Source organism: Podarcis filfolensis (genome assembly GCF_964270895.1).
Source record: "Podarcis filfolensis genome assembly, chromosome: 2".
In the NCBI taxonomy this organism is placed as follows: domain Eukaryota; kingdom Metazoa; phylum Chordata; class Lepidosauria; order Squamata; family Lacertidae; genus Podarcis; species Podarcis filfolensis.
Window position 1 is genome coordinate 6,388,451 of NC_139605.1, and position 16,791 is coordinate 6,405,241.

At 48.3% G+C, this 16,791-nt stretch overlaps 2 protein-coding genes across 5 annotated transcripts in view; one reads left to right on the top strand and one right to left on the bottom strand.

The window, feature by feature from the left end:
* Positions 1–16,791, bottom strand: part of LOC310758167 (uncharacterized protein) — a 28,799-nt gene that overhangs the window by 7,480 nt on the left and 4,528 nt on the right. Inside the window, exon 4 of the mRNA XM_083604097.1 lies at positions 15,853–16,595. Coding sequence (XP_083460223.1) covers positions 15,853–16,595 — 743 coding nt within the window. The remainder of the gene's footprint in view (positions 1–15,852; positions 16,596–16,791) is intronic.
* On the top strand, positions 590–9,998 carry LOC310756856 (uncharacterized protein). Of its 4 annotated transcripts, none has more exons than XM_083601717.1 (4): positions 3,678–3,931; positions 4,683–4,821; positions 5,389–5,515; positions 8,389–9,998. In XM_083601717.1, exons 3-4 carry the CDS (start codon positions 5,482–5,484, stop codon positions 9,573–9,575), a joined length of 1,221 nt encoding a protein of 406 aa, XP_083457843.1. In that variant the 5' UTR covers positions 3,678–3,931; positions 4,683–4,821; positions 5,389–5,481; the 3' UTR covers positions 9,576–9,998. The 4 variants fall into 4 exon arrangements, with proteins under 4 accessions (XP_083457842.1, XP_083457843.1, XP_083457845.1 ...); XM_083601718.1 differs by having other exon boundaries at positions 3,682–3,787; XM_083601716.1 differs by lacking the exons at positions 3,678–3,931; positions 4,683–4,821 and adding an exon at positions 590–1,425.

The following is a 16,791-nucleotide window of genomic DNA, read 5'->3' on the forward strand; positions in this document are numbered from 1 at the left end:
CCATGCAGGCTGCTGCTGCTGCCAGTCAGTGAATACAAGCACTGACTCAACAGAAGGCAGGCAAGCCTTATGAGGAGCGGTCGAAGGAGCTGGACAAGAGGAGACTGAGAGGAGATACGAGAGCCACCGTCAAATATCTGAAGCGCTGTCACATGGAAGAGGGAGCATGCTTGTCTTCTCCTGCCTTGGAGGGTAGGACTCGAACCAAGAGCTTCAAGCTGCAAGAGAAGAGATTCCGACTCAACTTTCTGACAGCAAGAGCTGTTTGACCGTGGAAGGGAGGTTTTGCACTCTCCTTCCTTGTAAGTTTTCAAGCAGAGGTTGGACGACCATCCGTCATGGATGCTTTAGCTGAGATTCCTGCATTGCAGCGGGTTGGACTAGATGACCCTCAGGGGTCCCTTCCAACTCTACGATCCTTTTTTTTTAAATTTGCATTTTATTTACTTGTTAACATTTTTTATTACATCGGTAAACGTAGTCATATTACGTTACAGGAATTACTATAATATAATTTCCAACATGTATACACAAATTATATACAAATTTTATACTACAGTGGTACCTCCAGTTAAGAACTTAATTTGTTCTGGGGGTCTGTTCTTAACCTGAAACTGTTCTTAACCTGAAGCACCACTTTAGCTAATGGGGCCTCCTGCTGCCACCGTGCCGCCGGAGCACAATTTCTGTTCTCATCCTGAAGCAAAGTTCTTAACCCGAGGTAATATTTTTGGGTTAGCGGAGTCTGTAACCTGAAGCGTATGTAACCTGAGGTACCACTGTACCTAGAAAGAAGATTTTCTTTCCAACTCTACGATCCTAGGGTTCTCCGGGGATTTCAAGCCCCACGGAAGTCAACGGGGCTTCCTCGGGAGTAGGGGCGCATAGACCTCCCGACAGGTGGGCAGGCGGGTGGAAAAGGCGCACCAAGCAGCTATTTTGGAGATGCTTGGGGGGGAGGGCGCGCGCGCGCGTGTGGTACCCTGTTTTCTCCGGGCGCTCTGATGATGTTAGGGGCGGCGATGATCCGGATCAGGGGCTTCTTTCCTCGCAAAGCTGCTTGCAGGGCTTGAGCTGTCGTCGGGCGAAGGCGAGTCTCCAAGCGCTCCAGGCTCCAAGCGCGCAGGAGGCTCCTCCGCCGATCCCGGTGCACATCTGGGGTTGCTGGGTAGGTGGGTGCCTCTCTCTCCCCCCCCCCCAAGGCTTCAGAGATACCCCCGGATGCTAAATCCGCCGCTTGGCAAGAAGCTCAGCCCCTTCCGTCCGACCTCCATCCCTCCCTCCGGAGCCGGACGAGAGGAGACGCGCGCGCCCTGCGCTCTTCGCCCTCTGCTGGTCGCTGCAAAGGGGTCTGGCCGGAGGCGGTGGTTTCCATCTCCCCAAAAAAGTATTCCTGAGCCCGTGCAGAGCGCCTTCCTGCAGGGAGTAATGCAGTCCCCCGCTTTCTGTCTGGGCGAACAAACAAACAAAAGCTACAGACAGAGGATCTCTTTCTCTTTTTAGATTTTCATTTATATTTTTCACCATTGCAGTTTTCGACATTGCATTGCATTACATTCCAGAGGAACTGAACTTCAATTTCACTGCATGTTCTAATCATTCCATATTTTCCCTTTCTTGTTTCTCGTTTGTTTCTCGTTTGTTTCCCTTTCTTGTTTCTCGTTTTTAACTCCATTATAGTGCTGGGTTTTCTCTAAAGGCGGTTGGAGGATGGATGGCGTCTAATGGTTTGAGGTTGAATCCTGACAAGACAGAAGTACTGTGATTGGGGGACAGGGGACGGGTGGGTGTGTGGGATTCCCTGGGCATGAATGGGGTAACTGTGCCCCTGAAGGACCAGGTGCGCAGCCTGGGAGTCATTCTGGACTCACAGCTGCCCATGGAGGCACAGGTTAATTCTGTGTCCAGGGCAGCTGTTTACCAGCTCCATCTGGTACGCAGGATGAGACCCTACCTGCCTGCAGACTGTCTCTCCAGAGTGGTGCATGCTCTGGTTATCTCCCCCTTGGACTACAGCAATACACTCTATGTGGGGCTACCTTTGAAGGTGACCCGGAAAGTACAATTAATCCAGAATGCTGCAGCTAGACTGGTGACTGAGAGTGGCCAGTCACAGGACCATATAACACTGGTCTTGAAAGACCTATGGTACATTGGCACCCGGTACGTTTCCAAGCACAATTCAAAGTGTTGGTGCGGACCTTTAAAGCCCTAAACAGCCTCGGCCCAGTATACCTGAAGGAGCATCTCCACCCCCATCCACCCCATCGCTCTGCCCAGACACTGAGGTCCAGCTCTGAGGGCCTTCTGGCAGTTCCCTCACTGCAAGAAGCCAAGTTACATGGAACCAGGCAGAGGACCTTTTCAGTAGTGGCACCCACCCTGTGGACCACCCTCCCATCAGATGTCAAAAAGATAACTACCTGACATTTAGAAGACATCTGAAGGCAGCCCTGTTCAGGAAAGTTTTTAATGTGTGACATTTTAATGTATTTTTAATCTTTTTTGGAAGCCGCCCAGAGTAGCTAGGGAACATATAACCTACAAACTTTTTCCAACAGATAAAGGATCTCTTAAGCATATGCAGAGCGTCTTTCTCCAGATGGGAAACTGCTACTTTTCTCCCATTCTGCCCGGACGCTGAGGTCCAGCGCCGAGGGCCTTCTGGCGGTTCCCTCATTGCGAGAAGCAAAGCTACAGGGAACCAGGCAGAGGACCTTCTCGGTAGTGGCGCCCGCCCTGTGGAACGCCCTCCCACCAGATGTCAAAGAGAACAACAACTACCTGACATTCAGAAGACATCTTAAGGCAGCCCTGTTCAGGGAAGTTTTTAACGTGTGATATTTTACTGTATTTTTGGTTTTTATGGAAGCCGCCCAGAGTGGCTGGGGAGGCCCAGCCAGATGGGCGGGGTATAAATAATAAATTATTATTATTATTATTATTATTATTATTATTATTATTATTATTATTATTTCTTGGGGCTGCACGCAGTGTCCCACAGCCTGTGCAGAGTGGTTGTTTTTTTTTAAGCAGCAGAATCATTTCCCCCCTTTCTGGGGGGGAAGAAGATCTATAGGCAGACGGCCTTTGAGCATGTGCAGAGTGCTTTCCTGCAGAGATTAATGCTCCCCACTTTCTGTCCGGGCAAACAAACAAAAAAACATACGCAGAGCGCCTTTCTTCAGATATGGAACGCAGTTCCTGCCCCAAACAAGCGCTTGAAACCCAGGAAAGATGGGTGGGAGCCATGCCTGGAAAAATCAAAGGCTGGTTTTTATATATCTGTATTTTTTTAAAAAAATCTATATAGTGCTGTTCATTAAAAAAAAAAGACTGACTTTCAACAATCATACATTCGTAAATGCATTTAAAAAATCAGAGATCAACTACTGATTGACTGGCATCGACCTGTCTCGGGAGACAACAGAGGAGTGAGCCCAACTATTACAGAAGAATCTTCTTAGGCTTGGCTACGCAACAAAGCTTTTGCGGGCATTTAAAGGTTAATGGAGAAGACGCTCACTGAATATCTATTGGCTGAGCATTCCGCAGGGACGGGGGCGGCGCCAGATGTGACCAACCGCGTCCCTCCAAAGGGGTAAGTGAACGCAGGAGAGGAGACAGAGGGAGAGAAAGATTTCCGGTTGCCAATGGAAGGAAGCAGGGGCCCCCGCATCCTCTGTCTGCCTTCAAATGGGAACCTGAATAGGCGTCAGCTCTGAATGTCCTGCCCAGTTTGTGAAGTTGGGGAGGAGGGAGATGAACAGCTGGGCGCGCCTTTGAGGTCCAGGGGCGAAAGGGAGCTTCTCCTCCAAAAATTTAGGGATTTGGGCATTGCAAGAGAAGAAAAGCAAACCCTACACACATCCCTAAGACAGTTGGATGGCACCTTGTACGCCTGCTTCCGGAAACTCCTGCAGCCAAGCTGGTACCAAACGTCTTGCTCTGCTTTCCTTTGGACCCCCATCAGCGAGGCCGAGGAGGGGGGTGTCTTGCCAACTGGGCAGCCCAAGACCTCCACTGCTCTGGCTTGCACCCCAGGGAGGTGGCTTTGGCATAGCTGTCAACCTTTCCCTTTCCTTGCGAGGAATCCTATTGGGAATTAGGGAATTTCCCTTAAAAAGGGGAAACGTTGACAGCTATGGGCTTTGGTGCTGCTAACACAGCGATTTTACTTCACCCCCGGAGGCGCGCTCCATTGTCTCTCAAGACAGATGGATGCCAAAACAACTAACCATGAAAGGATATTCTCATAATTTCCTGTATAGGATTGGCAGCAAAGGTTTTCAGCAGGCGTTCGAAGGCTGAGGCAAAAGGCCCCCACTGAATCTCTGTTGTTGTTGTTGTTATTATTATTATTATTATTATTATTATTATTATTATTATCAGAGCGGCTCAGAGCGGCTGTTCATGGACTACTCACCAACTGGGCTGATGATACTAAAGATGTCAGTTACCCTTGGTGAAGACTTGATGTTTTCATCCCCCAAAAAGTTTTTGATTTGAGTTTCCATTGAAATGAGGCTGCATTTTAATGTTGTATTTTAATCTTGTTTTTAAGTTGTATTTCAATCAGTTTGTTTTTATATCAATCGTTAGCCGCCCTGAGCCCGGTCTTGGCTGGGGAGAGCGGGGTATAAATAAAATTTATTGTTATTATTATTATTTCTTCTTGTCAGGTGAGCCTCATCAACTCAGAGGACAACCAGTGGTGCTCCTACAGATTCTGCCTGCCGGGTTTGTTTAGAGTTTGTTACAGGCGGACAACCTTGACAGGAGCCCGACATTGCTCTCTTCTCCTGCGAATTCCAGCAGCAGGTACGTAACTGGGCCTTGAGCAAAGTGTTGGTTTCTTCCAAAAGCAAATGGGTACAAGGTAAAAAAGGTGAAAGGTAAAGGACCCTTGGATGGTTAAGTCCAGTCAGAGGAGACCATGGGGTTGCGGCATTCATCTTGCTTTCAGGCCGAGGGAGCCGGTGTTTGTTCAAAGACAGCTTTCCAGGTCATGTGGACAGCAGGACTAAACCGCTTCTGGCGCAACGGGACACCGTGACGGAAACCAGAGCGCACGAAAAGGACTGCTAAGCTGGCAGGAGGTGGGACAGAGCAACGGGAGCTCACCCCGTCGTGGGGATTCGAACTGCTGACCTTCTGATCATCAAGCTTAAAAGGCTCAGTGGTTTAGACCACAGCGCCACCCGCTTCCCTTCCCACCTCATGCTGCAGCCCAAGTGCTGGCAGAAATGAGGCCTGGCATTTCCTGCAGCCCAGGGTGTCCCACTGTTATTACCGAACCTTGAGGATTATTTGGCCAGATGACTCTGTGTGTAAGTTTTTCGGTCCTGTAGGAAAATACTACGAGAGAATTTTCTTTCTTTATTTTAGGGTCTGGTGATCTTTGAGGCAGCAGCTGTGTATTTCCCTGAGGAGGAGCGGGCGTTACTGGATCCAGGGCACAGAGCCTTGTGCAAGGAAGTCATGGAGGAGGAACAGGGGAGTGTAGCTTCTCTAGGTAAGAACAGCTGCTTGTGGGCTTTTTCAGAGCCATCTGGTTGGGCTCTGTGAAAGCCAGCAAGCTTTTTCATACACCCCCAAGCCTAATTAGGGACTAGCCATCCCTAATGGCTGCTAATCATCATGGCTACCTTCTGTCTCCAGTGTCTGAGGCAGCGTGCTTCTGAATACCTAGGAATCATGAATGGGGAGAATGCAGTTGTTCTATGAAGTGAAGGAGATAACGAGGCTTTCAAGTTTTAGTATTGTTTTTTGTTTTAAAATGGGCTAAGGTATCTAACTCTTGGAGATGCAATAGGGATAATGCTTCTCTAAAACATACTTTTTTTTCAATTGTCCTATATTGAAAGATTTTGGGCAGAAGGTAACTGAAACGATCAACAGAACTGTACGAACAACCTTACATTTACAGAGCAAAATATCCTCTTGAATTTTATACCCAGCACATTAAACCTTACAAAAGGACAATACGAGTAGACTCTCCAAGCCCTGACCACGGCAAAAAGAGTGATACTGAAGAACTGGAAAAATAAAAATGCATCTCCCTTCTACGATTGGATTGAAGACCTATACAAACTCGCAACATACAAACCACTTGCATATAAACAGACTTGCCATGGACAAATTCAATGATATTTGGAATCCATTCTTACAAATACTGTAATAGGTTAAGATCTGGTGAAGTACAGCTTTGTTAACTATAGTTTTGGGGTTGTTGTTTTCTCCTCCCCCCTTTACTTTATAATAATATAATAATAATTTATTATTTATACCCCCGCCCATCTGGCTGAGTTTCCCCAGCCACTCTGGGCGGCTCCCAATCAAGTGTTAAAAACAATACAGCATTAAATATTAAAAACTTCCCTAAACTTTCCCTTCTACATGGGTTCTGATTCTACACCAGTGTGGTGTAGTGGTTAAGAGCGGTGGACTCGTAATCTGGTGAACCGGGTTCGATTCCTCGCTCCTCCACATGCAGCTGCTGGGTGACCTTGGGCTAGTCACACTTCTTTGAAGTCTCTCAGCCCCACTCACCTCACAGAGTGTTTGTTGTGGGGGAGGAAGGGAAAGGAGATTGTTAGCCGCTTTGAGACTTCTTAGGGTAGTGATAAAGCGGGATATCAAATCCAAACTCCTCCTCCTCCTCCTCCTCCTCTTCTTCTTCTTCTTCTTCTTCTTCTTCTTCTTCTTCTTCTTCTTCTTCTTCTTCTCTCTCTCTCTCTCATTAATTAATTAATTAATTAATTAGTTTAACTTTTATTGTTGTTTCTGACACATTAAGTCAATGAAATGACTCATTGCCACGATCGCGCACAATGCAAAAGCCACAGAGGTGAATCAGACATTTAACAGGGAGGCCCCAGCACCCCTTGTTGAATCTCTAAGCAAAGATTGGCCCCAAGCCTTTCTGCATCTGATAAGTAGTCTGGAAAAAAAGACGAGGATGCTCTAGACTTCCTCAAAAAGTGGTGGAACTCTTCTTTGTGTGTGTCAAGTTCTCACTGCAGGGTTCAAGTATGGTGGCTCACACCCAGTTCTCAATTGGTCAGACTTTATTCAGTAATGCATTAACAGACAGAGTTCGAAGAGTCTGCAAGAGCATTCTCGTTAGGACACGCACTAAATATATGCCATATTAGCTCATTACTCTCTTCACAACCTCCTCCTGCCACCACAGCACTTCACCATCTCCAACCCATCCCTGAAAACACTTACTCAACCCATTTCTTACTGTCCCTATTAGAACCCTCCTTGTACCTCATCTGGAGTTGTTATTCAATTTAACATTCAGCCATTCGATTCCTCCTAAACTGGCTCCTATCTGTTTTGTGGTCAGGTCACATTCCTGAGCATGAGACACTGCCCTTCACTGGTAAGGAGCCTAAGAAAAAAATCTACCTCATAACAGATTGAGGTTGAATCCTGACAAGACAGAAGAACTGTTTTTGGGAGACGGGGTGGGCTGGTGTGGGGGACTCCCTGGTCCTGAATGGGGTAACTGTGCCCCTGAAGGACCAGGTGCGCAGCCTGGGAGTCGTTTTGGACTCACAGCTGTCCATGGAGACGCAGGTCAGTTCTGTGTCCAGGGCGGTTGTCTACCAGCTCCATCTGGTACACAGGCTGAGACCCTACCTGCTCGCTGACTGTAACGCCAGAGTGGTGCATGCTCTGGTTATCGCCGGCTTGGACTACTGCAATACGCTCTATGTGGGGCTACCTTTGAAGGTGACCCAGAAACTACAACTAATCCAGAACACGGCAGCTAGACTAGTGACCGGGAGTGGCTGCTGGGATCATATAACACCAGTCCTGAAAGACCTACATTGGCTCCCAGTATGTTTCCGAGCACAATTCCAAGTATTGGTGCTGACCTTTAAAGCCCTAAATGGCCTCAGCCCAGTATACCTGAAGAAGTGTCTCCACCCCTATCATTCAGCCGAGACACTGAGGTCCAGCGCCGAAGGCCTTCTTGAGGTTCCCTCCCTGCAGGCAGAGGGCCTTCTCGGTAGTGGCGCCCGCCCTGTGGAACGCCCTCCCACAAGATGTCAAGGAAATAAACAACTATGGTATATGGCTTTTAGAAGACATCTGAAGGCAGCCCTGTTTAGGGAAGTTTTTAATGTTTGATGTTTCATTGTGTTTTTAATATTCTGTTGGGAGCTGCCCAGAGTGACTGGGGAAACCCAGCCAGATGGGTGGGGTATCAGTAAATAATAATAATAATAGGCTTGAAAGCAGAGGCTGACCCCTATCAGGGATAGCGTGGTAGCGACCTGCATTGTGGTTCCTGCATTGAGCAAGGGGTTGGGCTGAATGACCTTTGGAGGTGCCTTCCAACTCTAATCAGGATACTCTCTTTTCCCTCTGCAGCAACAGGGCAGGGCAGTGAGGATTACGAAGAGCCAGTTGGGGTGTCCTTGGAACCCGTCAAGAATGAAGAGGGAGAAGAGACCTTTGGGGATCAAGAAATGTGGAGGAGGCAGGGCGGAAACAAAGTAGACGTCTGTGAAATCCCTATCCAAAGAGCGCACACAGAGGAGAAACCACTGGCCTGCGGTAATAGCTTCAGTCGCAGCGCAAACCTCATCTCTCATCAGAGAATCCACAAGGGAGAGAGAAAAGTTAAGGGTCTGGAGTTTGGAAAGGACTTTGGTCAAAGCAAACACCAAGCAATTCATGGGAGAGAGAAACATTGTAAATGCCTGGAATGCGGAAAGAGCTTCAGTCGAAGCACAAACCTTACTAAACATCTAAGAACTCACACAGGGGAGAAACCGTTTAAATGCCTGGAGTGCGGGAAGCACTTTAGTCAGAGCTCAAACCTGATTTCCCATCAAATAATTCACACCGGAGAGAAGCCCTATCAGTGTCTGGAGTGTGGCAAGGCCTTCAGTCAGAACACAAACCTTACCAAGCACGGGAGAATCCACACAGGGAAGAAGCCTTTCAAATGCCTGGAGTGCGGAAAGAGCTTCAGTCAAAGCTCAGACCTCATTTCCCATCAGAGAATACACACGGGCGAAAAGCCATTTAAATGCCTGGAGTGTGGTATGTGTTTCAGTCAGAGCACGGCCCTTACGAAACATGACAAAATCCACACGGGAGAGAAGCCCTACGAATGTCTGGAGTGCGGAAAGAGCTTCAGCTGGAGAAAAAACCTTACTTCACATCAAAGAATCCACACACAGGAGAGGCCGTACAAATGCCCAGAGTGTGGGAAAAGCTTCAGTCAGAGCACAAACCTTATTAAGCATGAGAGGATCCACACAGGGGAGAAACCCTATAAATGCTTGGAGTGCGGCAAGACCTTTACTGTGAGCACAAGCCTTACGTCACATCAGAGAATCCACACAGAGGGGAAGCCATATAAATGCCCCGACTGTGGCAAGAGCTTCAGTAGGGGCACAAACCTTGAGAAGCACAAAAGAATTCATGCTGGAGAGAACCATTTAAATGTCTGGAGTGTGGAAAGAGCTTCTGTTGAAGAGGAGACCTTCCTTCCCATCAAAGAATTCACCCAGGAGATATGCTGTTTAGATGCCTGGAGGGCAGAATGAGCTCCAGTCAAGAGAACCATCTTTAAATAGTAAATTTAGGAACCATTTTAATGCCTGGAACGTGGGGTCAAGCACAATGCATGCCAATGATCTAAGAAACCTGGATTGTGGAAGGGGTTTCAGTCAGGGCCCATCCCTTAATTTCCATCAAAATATTCATTACATTGAATTTTCCAAAATATATATTTTTTAAGTGTCTATTTTATTTATTCAGGGTGCTAAGGGTGTCATGGAGAGAAAACAAAAGATGGTTTTGGTTAAGAGCTACCTGCTTTTCACGCTGTCCATATTTCTGTCGATTCTTTTGATAGATGTTCTTGTAGTTTGTTGGTAGGTGTGTAAGTGATGAAAAAGCAACAGGTGGCAAAATGAGGCTGTGCTTCCTCTTTTTCTAATCTTTCCAATAAAATACTTCCAAATGTTTTTTGTTTTTGTGGTCTTCCATCTCTTAGGACTCATCTAGACAATACATTTTCCAGTTGGGCTTGGCTAGGATTTTATTTTAGACATTTCATCTGTGGGGAGCCCTCAGCCCAATGCTGGGAAAGGGGGGGCTGATCCTTTCTGTCCTACTCGGCTCCCCTCCATCAGCAGCTGCCTCCCTGCCTCTTCTTGTCCCACTGGCCGCCCTTTGAGGTTGGAGGGTCTCCACGTGGAGTCTCCCTCCCCAAAGCGCATTTTCCACCAATCCTCCATTGCAGTCTTGCTTCCCCACTGCCTGCAAAAGGTACTCATCAGATTCTTCCCTGGATGGGAAAGACAAAGGGCTGTTTCTGCTCCCTTCCCAGAGGTGGCAGATCAGGAAGAGCCATAATTCCTTCTTTCCAGAGGCCTTTCTAGAAATGCAGACCTAGTCCAAGGGTCAAAGGGGGACAGACTGAAGCCTCAATGGGAAAACGACATGTGTCGCTCTCCCATCTTAGTCTCTCTCCCATCTTGATCAAGTTGCGGAAGCGTTTACACTCCCAATTCTCACTCCAGATTCAGTCATCTGGAGCCCATCCAACTCTGGTCAGTCAGTTTTATGGTGCATACCGTATTTTTCGCTCTATAAGACGCACATTTTCCCCTCCAAAAATTAAAGGGAAATGTGTGTGCGTCTTATGGAGCGAATGCAGGCTCCTTGGCTTCAGCGACAGCAATGCGAAGCCTCTGAAGTGCAGTGGAAGCGCTCCCGCTGCGCTCCGGAGGCTTCGGGTTCCTTTTGCTGAAGGGTAGGTGCCCCTTCAGCTAAGGCACAGTGCCCCTTCAGCTAAGCGGGAGGAGAAATGGAAGGGGCTCCGTTTCTCCTGCCGCTTTGCTGAAGGGGCGCTGAGCAGAGAGGGGGAGAATTTTCCCCCCTTGTTCTCCCCCTCTAAAACAAGGTGCGTCCTATGATCGGGTGCATCCTATAGAGCGAAAAATACGGTAATTCACCCCGACTTGCCTGCACAATATTCGCTGGCGGGATATAAGGCCTCACCCTAGATTCGTATGATGACATGAAGATAATGTTGGGAACCTGAATACTGCAGCTTCACACAGAGTCAATTAGGGTTTGGCCGACAGCCAAGGCAATGTAGAGGAGTGTAATCTGCCTGGTGATACAGAGGAATGGAGACAGCTCCATGATTGGTCAAGCTCTCATGGAAATAATGATTTATGGCCTACTAACTGGAATGTGTTAGTTGGAGTGGCTAGTGTAGGAGTTGGAGGTTGAGAGTTGTGAGTCGTGTAAGAGAGAGCTAGCAAAAGATCCGTGTTCTGTTCCTGTAAATAGTCCACTGTGTATAATAAACACCTATAACTACAAGTTCCTGGTTCCTGCTTCGTCCGTCCTGTCTGCAGCCAGTTGCCAATTGCTTCCGTGGACTCTGCGCATACTCTGCTAGGTCTGGCTAAGGTCTGCAACAAGTCAGAAAGTTGCGAAACACCAATAGATAACCCGCAGCTTTTATTTTCCCCAGTCCCATTCCTAATGTTCTTCAATCCTCCACGCGGTCCTTCTGCAAAGGTAGTGACCGCATACAGGGAATACAGATTTCCTACTCAGTAATTCCAAAGATAAATATTGGCGCAGCGTCAAGGGAGCCAGGGAGCTACCAGGCTCAATTCAGTGGGTTGGTACTAGCGTATAAAGCCCTAAACTGCTTGGGATCCAAATTCCTAATAAAGCGGCACTCTCAATATCAACCATCTCGGGACCTATGATCTTTTGGTGGTGCCCGGTCGGCATTCAACCATGACAAGGCCTTCTCAGTGGTGGCTCCCCAATTACTATTTATTTACTTACCGTATTTTTTGCCCTATAGGACGAACTTTTCCCCCTCCAAAAATGAAGGGGAAATGTGTGTGCGTCCTATGGGGCAAATGCAGGCTTTCGCTGAAGCCTGGAGAGCGAGAGGGGTCGGTGTGCAAGCTTGCTCTCCAAGCTTCAGGAAGCTATCTGCAAGCCTGCGGAGCCCAGTGAGTGCGGCACTGTGCACCCCGGGCTTAGGGCAGCTATCCGCAAGCCTGCGGCGCCTGGCGGGAGTTCCCGCCGGGCTCCGCAGGCTTGCAGATAGGTGCTTGCAGCCCGAAGTCCAGGGAGCGCGGCACTGTGCACCCCGGGCTTCGGGCAGCTATCCGCAAGCCTGCAGAGCCCGGCGGGAGTTCCTGCCGGGTGCCGCAGGCTTGCGGATAGCTGCCCGAAGCCCAGGGTGCGCAGCTGGCTAAAGGGCTGCGCTCCCCGGGCTTCAGATAGCAGCAAGCTCTGGGAGCGATGGCGAGGTTGAGCGCAACCTCGCCATCGCTCCCGGACCTGTTCTGGGGGCTGGGATCGGGGGAAGCTCGGGCTTCCCCCGCCCCCAGCCCAGCAAGCTCCTGGAGCAATGGCGAGGTTGAGCGCAACCTTGCCATCGCTCCCGGAGCTTGCGGGGGGGGGGGGGAATAAAAATGTTGTTCTTTATTCCCACCCCAAAAAAATAAGTGCGCCCTATGGGCCGGTGTGCCCTATAGGGCGAAAAATACGGTAATTATTTTGCATACCGCTCTTCATCTGAAGATCTCAGGACGCTTCATGGCATAAAAATTCAGAACAAAAGTACAAAGTACTAATAAGAATAAGAACAAAACAAGCCAATCACTCTCTCCACACAGTAGCCATAAGTCAAAGAAAGCGAAAGATCATGCAGTTCCACACAGTCATAAATCAACACAGCTCACAGTCCAATTCCTCTTTTAAAAAAAGAACACCTTTTAATGGAGTTTATATTCCCTTGGATACATATTTCAAATCTATTTAATTAGCGTAAAGGTAACGTAAAGGTACCCCTGCCCGTACGGGCCAGTCGTGTCCGACTCTAGGGTTGTGCGCCCATCTCACTTAAGAGGCCAGGGGCCAGCGCTGTCCAGAGACACTTCCGGGTCACGTGGCCAGCGTGACGAAGCTGCTCTGGCGAACCGGCACCAGCGCAGCACACGGAAACGCTGTTTACCTTCCCGCTATAAAGCGGTACCTATTTATCTACTTGCACTTAAGGGTGCTTTCGAACTGCTTGGTGGGCAGGAGCTGGGACCGAAAGACGGGAGCTCACCCCGCCGCGGGGATTCGAACCGCCGACCATGCGATCGGCAAGCCCTAGGGACTGAGGTTTTACCCACAGCGCCACCCGCGTCCCTTTATTTAATTAGCGTAGCGATTGTTAAATTCCACTTGGACCGTTGTTTTGTTTTTTCCATGTTCCAGAAGTGTGGCAAACCTTAAAGTTCCTAGACTTTATTATTGACCATCTGAATGTTTATGTAAAAATTATGCAGAAATTCTGGGGGGGTTTTTACTATGAGGGAACACCACCAACCGCTGGTGTTTTTAGCAACCGTAGAGCTTTCTTCAGGGAACTGCTGCCCATCGTAAGGATTAAGACCAGGGCCGCATTCTCTTGTGGAGAACTTTCTGAGGGCCGTGTCCCAGCAGGGGACTATAGAGTCAAGGGTTGGCACCCACCCAAAGCCCTCTTTATCCACCCCAAGCAACCAAGGACATCCTGCGGCCAGGATAAAGCACTTGAGATGATGGAGCGTGGCTGACAAGGAGTGCGTGTTGGAATATTATAGAAAGAACTTGAGAATTGGTCTTGAACAGGTTCCCTACCTCAGGCCCAGTGAAGACTTTCAAAGATGGCATTTTGGTACACGTGTTAGGTCCAAGCAGAAAGACTCATACTCGGTTGTGTTTATTATTAAAGGGAACTTCCTTACAGACATACAGCAGCTACATACAACTATCTGACTTTTGGAAGACATCTGAAGACAACCCTGTATTGGAAAATTGTTAACGTCTAATGTTTTACATGCTGTGAGCCGCCCAGAGTGGCTGGGAAACCAAGCCAGATGGGCAGGGTATAAATAATAAATTTATTATTGTTATTTTTATTATTATTATTAGGCCTACAGAGTCCCGGCTAGTGCAGAGTGCGAATGTCGCTAACATTTAAGGCAGGAAAAACCTAACAAGACATGGTTGGATGCTGTGCAACAGAAGTAAAGCAATGGTTTGAAATTTATTTCATCAAAGGAATGATCCAAAGGATCGTTGCCTTAGTCCTTACAAACACAGAAACACATACACACTCTCTTTGAACAGATTGATCCAACAATTATTTTCACGTCAAGTAATGATCCAGGATCTATGCATTTCCTCAAGTTCTTCCCTCAAGTCCAGCTCCCAGAAGGACAGGCATTTCTAACCGGTAGGTTCACCAATAAAGTGACCCCTGGACAGTTACCGGTAAGTCCAGTCGAATTAGAGTATGGGGTTACGGAACTCATCTCGCTTTCAGGCTGAGGGAGCCGGCGTTTGTCCGCCGATGGCTTTTCCAGGTCATGTGGCCAGCATGACTAAACTGCTTCTGGCACAATGGGACACCATGATGAGTGTCAGAGCGCACGGAAACGCCATTTACCTTCCTGCCACAGTGGTACCTACTTATCTACTTGCACTGGCAAGCTTTTGAACTGCTAGGTTGGCAGGAACTGGGACAGAGCAACGGGAGCTCACCCTGTTGTAGGGATTCAAACCACCGACTTTCCGATCGGCAAGCCTAAAAGGCTCAGTGGTTTAGACCACAGCGCCACCTGCCCCCCCCAATAATCAATGACAGGAGACAGGATCGCAAACAATATAAATTGTAGTATACCATTTATTTAAAGAAATTGCATGCTACAGTTAATATTGCTTGCAATCCTGTCTCCACTTCCATCATTCAGCTGAGGTCCAGCTCTGAGGGCCTTTTGGCGGTTCCCTCCCTGCGAGAAGTGAGGTTACAGAGAACCAGGTACAGGGCCTTCTCAGCGGTGGCACCCGTCCTGTGGAACCCCCCCCCCCACACCAGATGTCAAGGAGATAAACAATATTATATGACCTTACGTAGACATCTGAAAGCAGCCCAGTATTGGGAAGTTTTTAACATTTGATGTTTTATTGTGTTTTTATATTTCCCCGGAAGCTGCTCAGAGTGCCTGGGGAAACCCAGTGAGATGGGCGGCATATAAGTAATACAATTATTCTAATCAGGACTGATTAGAGGAGTTGGAGAGCCACAGGTTTTGCTGCTCCCGGGCTACAATTTTTTCCAGTTATTAAATATACCAAGAAAAAATCACACCAAGAACTCAGGCCAATGTAAGTTTCAACAGTGGGAGTGGTCGCTACTCTCAAATCAATAGTCAATAGCAACAAAAACTAATCCATTCAAAAGTATGTATTCTGACAAGGATTACCAACTCAAAGAGAGATTACAAACTCCAACAGCCCTGTTCTGGTTTCTAATCCATAATTGACTTCTGACTTCTGCTCAATGATTGAGGCTGGGACCTCCACGACGAATCTGGATGAACATGAATTTATTTCTACTCATAAACTCTTATCTCTAATTCTGTAATGAATTGTTGTGTTATACATATTTTTATGGGTTTAAGTTTGTAATCTCTGTTGGAGTTTGTGATCTCTATTTGAGTTTGTATTCCTTGTCAGAAACTAATCCTTGGATTAGTTTTTGTTGCTATTGACTATTGATTTGTGTGTAGGGACCACTCCCACTGTTGAAACTTACATTGGCCTGTGTTCTTGGTGTGCTTTTTTCTTGTATTACATTTTTTTCCAGGCCTGGAACACCGTCCGATGCAGCCAAATCTGGACCAAAATAAAAATGTCTCTCTCTGCCACGCCCCACATCTTCTTTGTAAAAATAAGGTGAGCTTTCTGGTATGGCTTTACTCCAAAGTAGTCTCCCTTTCTTGGTCTCGTAAGAAACTAGGCCAAGCAGAAGGCTTTCTTGGAGCAGGATTGTTCCGTGGAGGGCCTGTCCCCGGCGTGGTTCCTGCGGTGGCGGACCAGGTGCGACTTGCTGATGAAGCCCTTCTCACAGACGGCGCACTTGTAGGGCTTCTCGCCCGTGTGGGTCCTGCCGTGGGCCAGGAGGTTGGAGGTGCTGCTGAAGCTCTTTCCGCAGGCGCAACACCGATAGGGCTTCTCGCCGGTGTGGGTCCTCTCGTGGAGGATGAGGTGGGAGCTCTGGATGAAGCTCTTGCCACAGAAGGAGCAGGCGTAGGGTTTCTCTCCCGTGTGGGTCCTCTCGTGCGTCACCAGGTGCGACCGGCGGCTGAAGGCCTTTCCGCAATAAGCGCACTGGTATGGCTTCCCGCGGAAGTGTGGGCTGTGTCTCCGGAGACCCTCCTTGCAACTGAGTTGCGTCCCGTCCTCGCACGGGTAGGCCGACTCCTGGATTTCAACCGCTTCGTACTTCACGAGCTCCGAATCGAAGCTTTCGCCAGATCCGCTGTCCGACCCTTGAGGCTGCCGCCGCAGTGGGGTTTGATCAAGAGAGATCTCGCTCGTCCCGCAGGGACGATTCCCCGGCCAGCTCGCCTGTGGCCTCTTTGGTTCGCCCTGACCCTCCGAGGTTTTGCCCTCTTTGCAAACCCGGGCGACGGATGGTTCCACATTGTCACGGCTTTCCTGGGGACGGTTTTGCCCGTCGCACTCTCCCACTTGCATGTAATCTGTGGAAATTATTAAAAGAATGTTGATGTGATTAATAAGAATTGTAAGCATTTTGTTATTTATAACCCGCCCATGTGGCTGGGTTGACCCAGTCACTTGGGGCAGCTCTGAACACATGTAAAAATACAGTCTTTCACAGAGTCACTGAATCGTAGAGTTGGAAGGGACCAAGAGGGTCATCTAGTTCAACCCCCT

What these genes read in the sequence shown, in the direction of transcription:
- LOC310756856 (XM_083601716.1), top strand. Translation starts at nt 1,222, where the DNA reads ATGCTAAATCCGCCGCTTGGCAAGAAGCTCAGCCCCTTCCGTCCGACC. An exon ending in AGAGCGCCTTCCTGCAGGGA is followed by an intron (nt 1,426 to 5,388) that starts GTAATGCAGTCC and finishes TCTTTATTTTAG; the next exon opens with GGTCTGGTGATCTTTGAGGC. An exon ending in GGGGAGTGTAGCTTCTCTAG is followed by an intron (nt 5,516 to 8,388) that starts GTAAGAACAGCT and finishes TTCCCTCTGCAG; the next exon opens with CAACAGGGCAGGGCAGTGAG.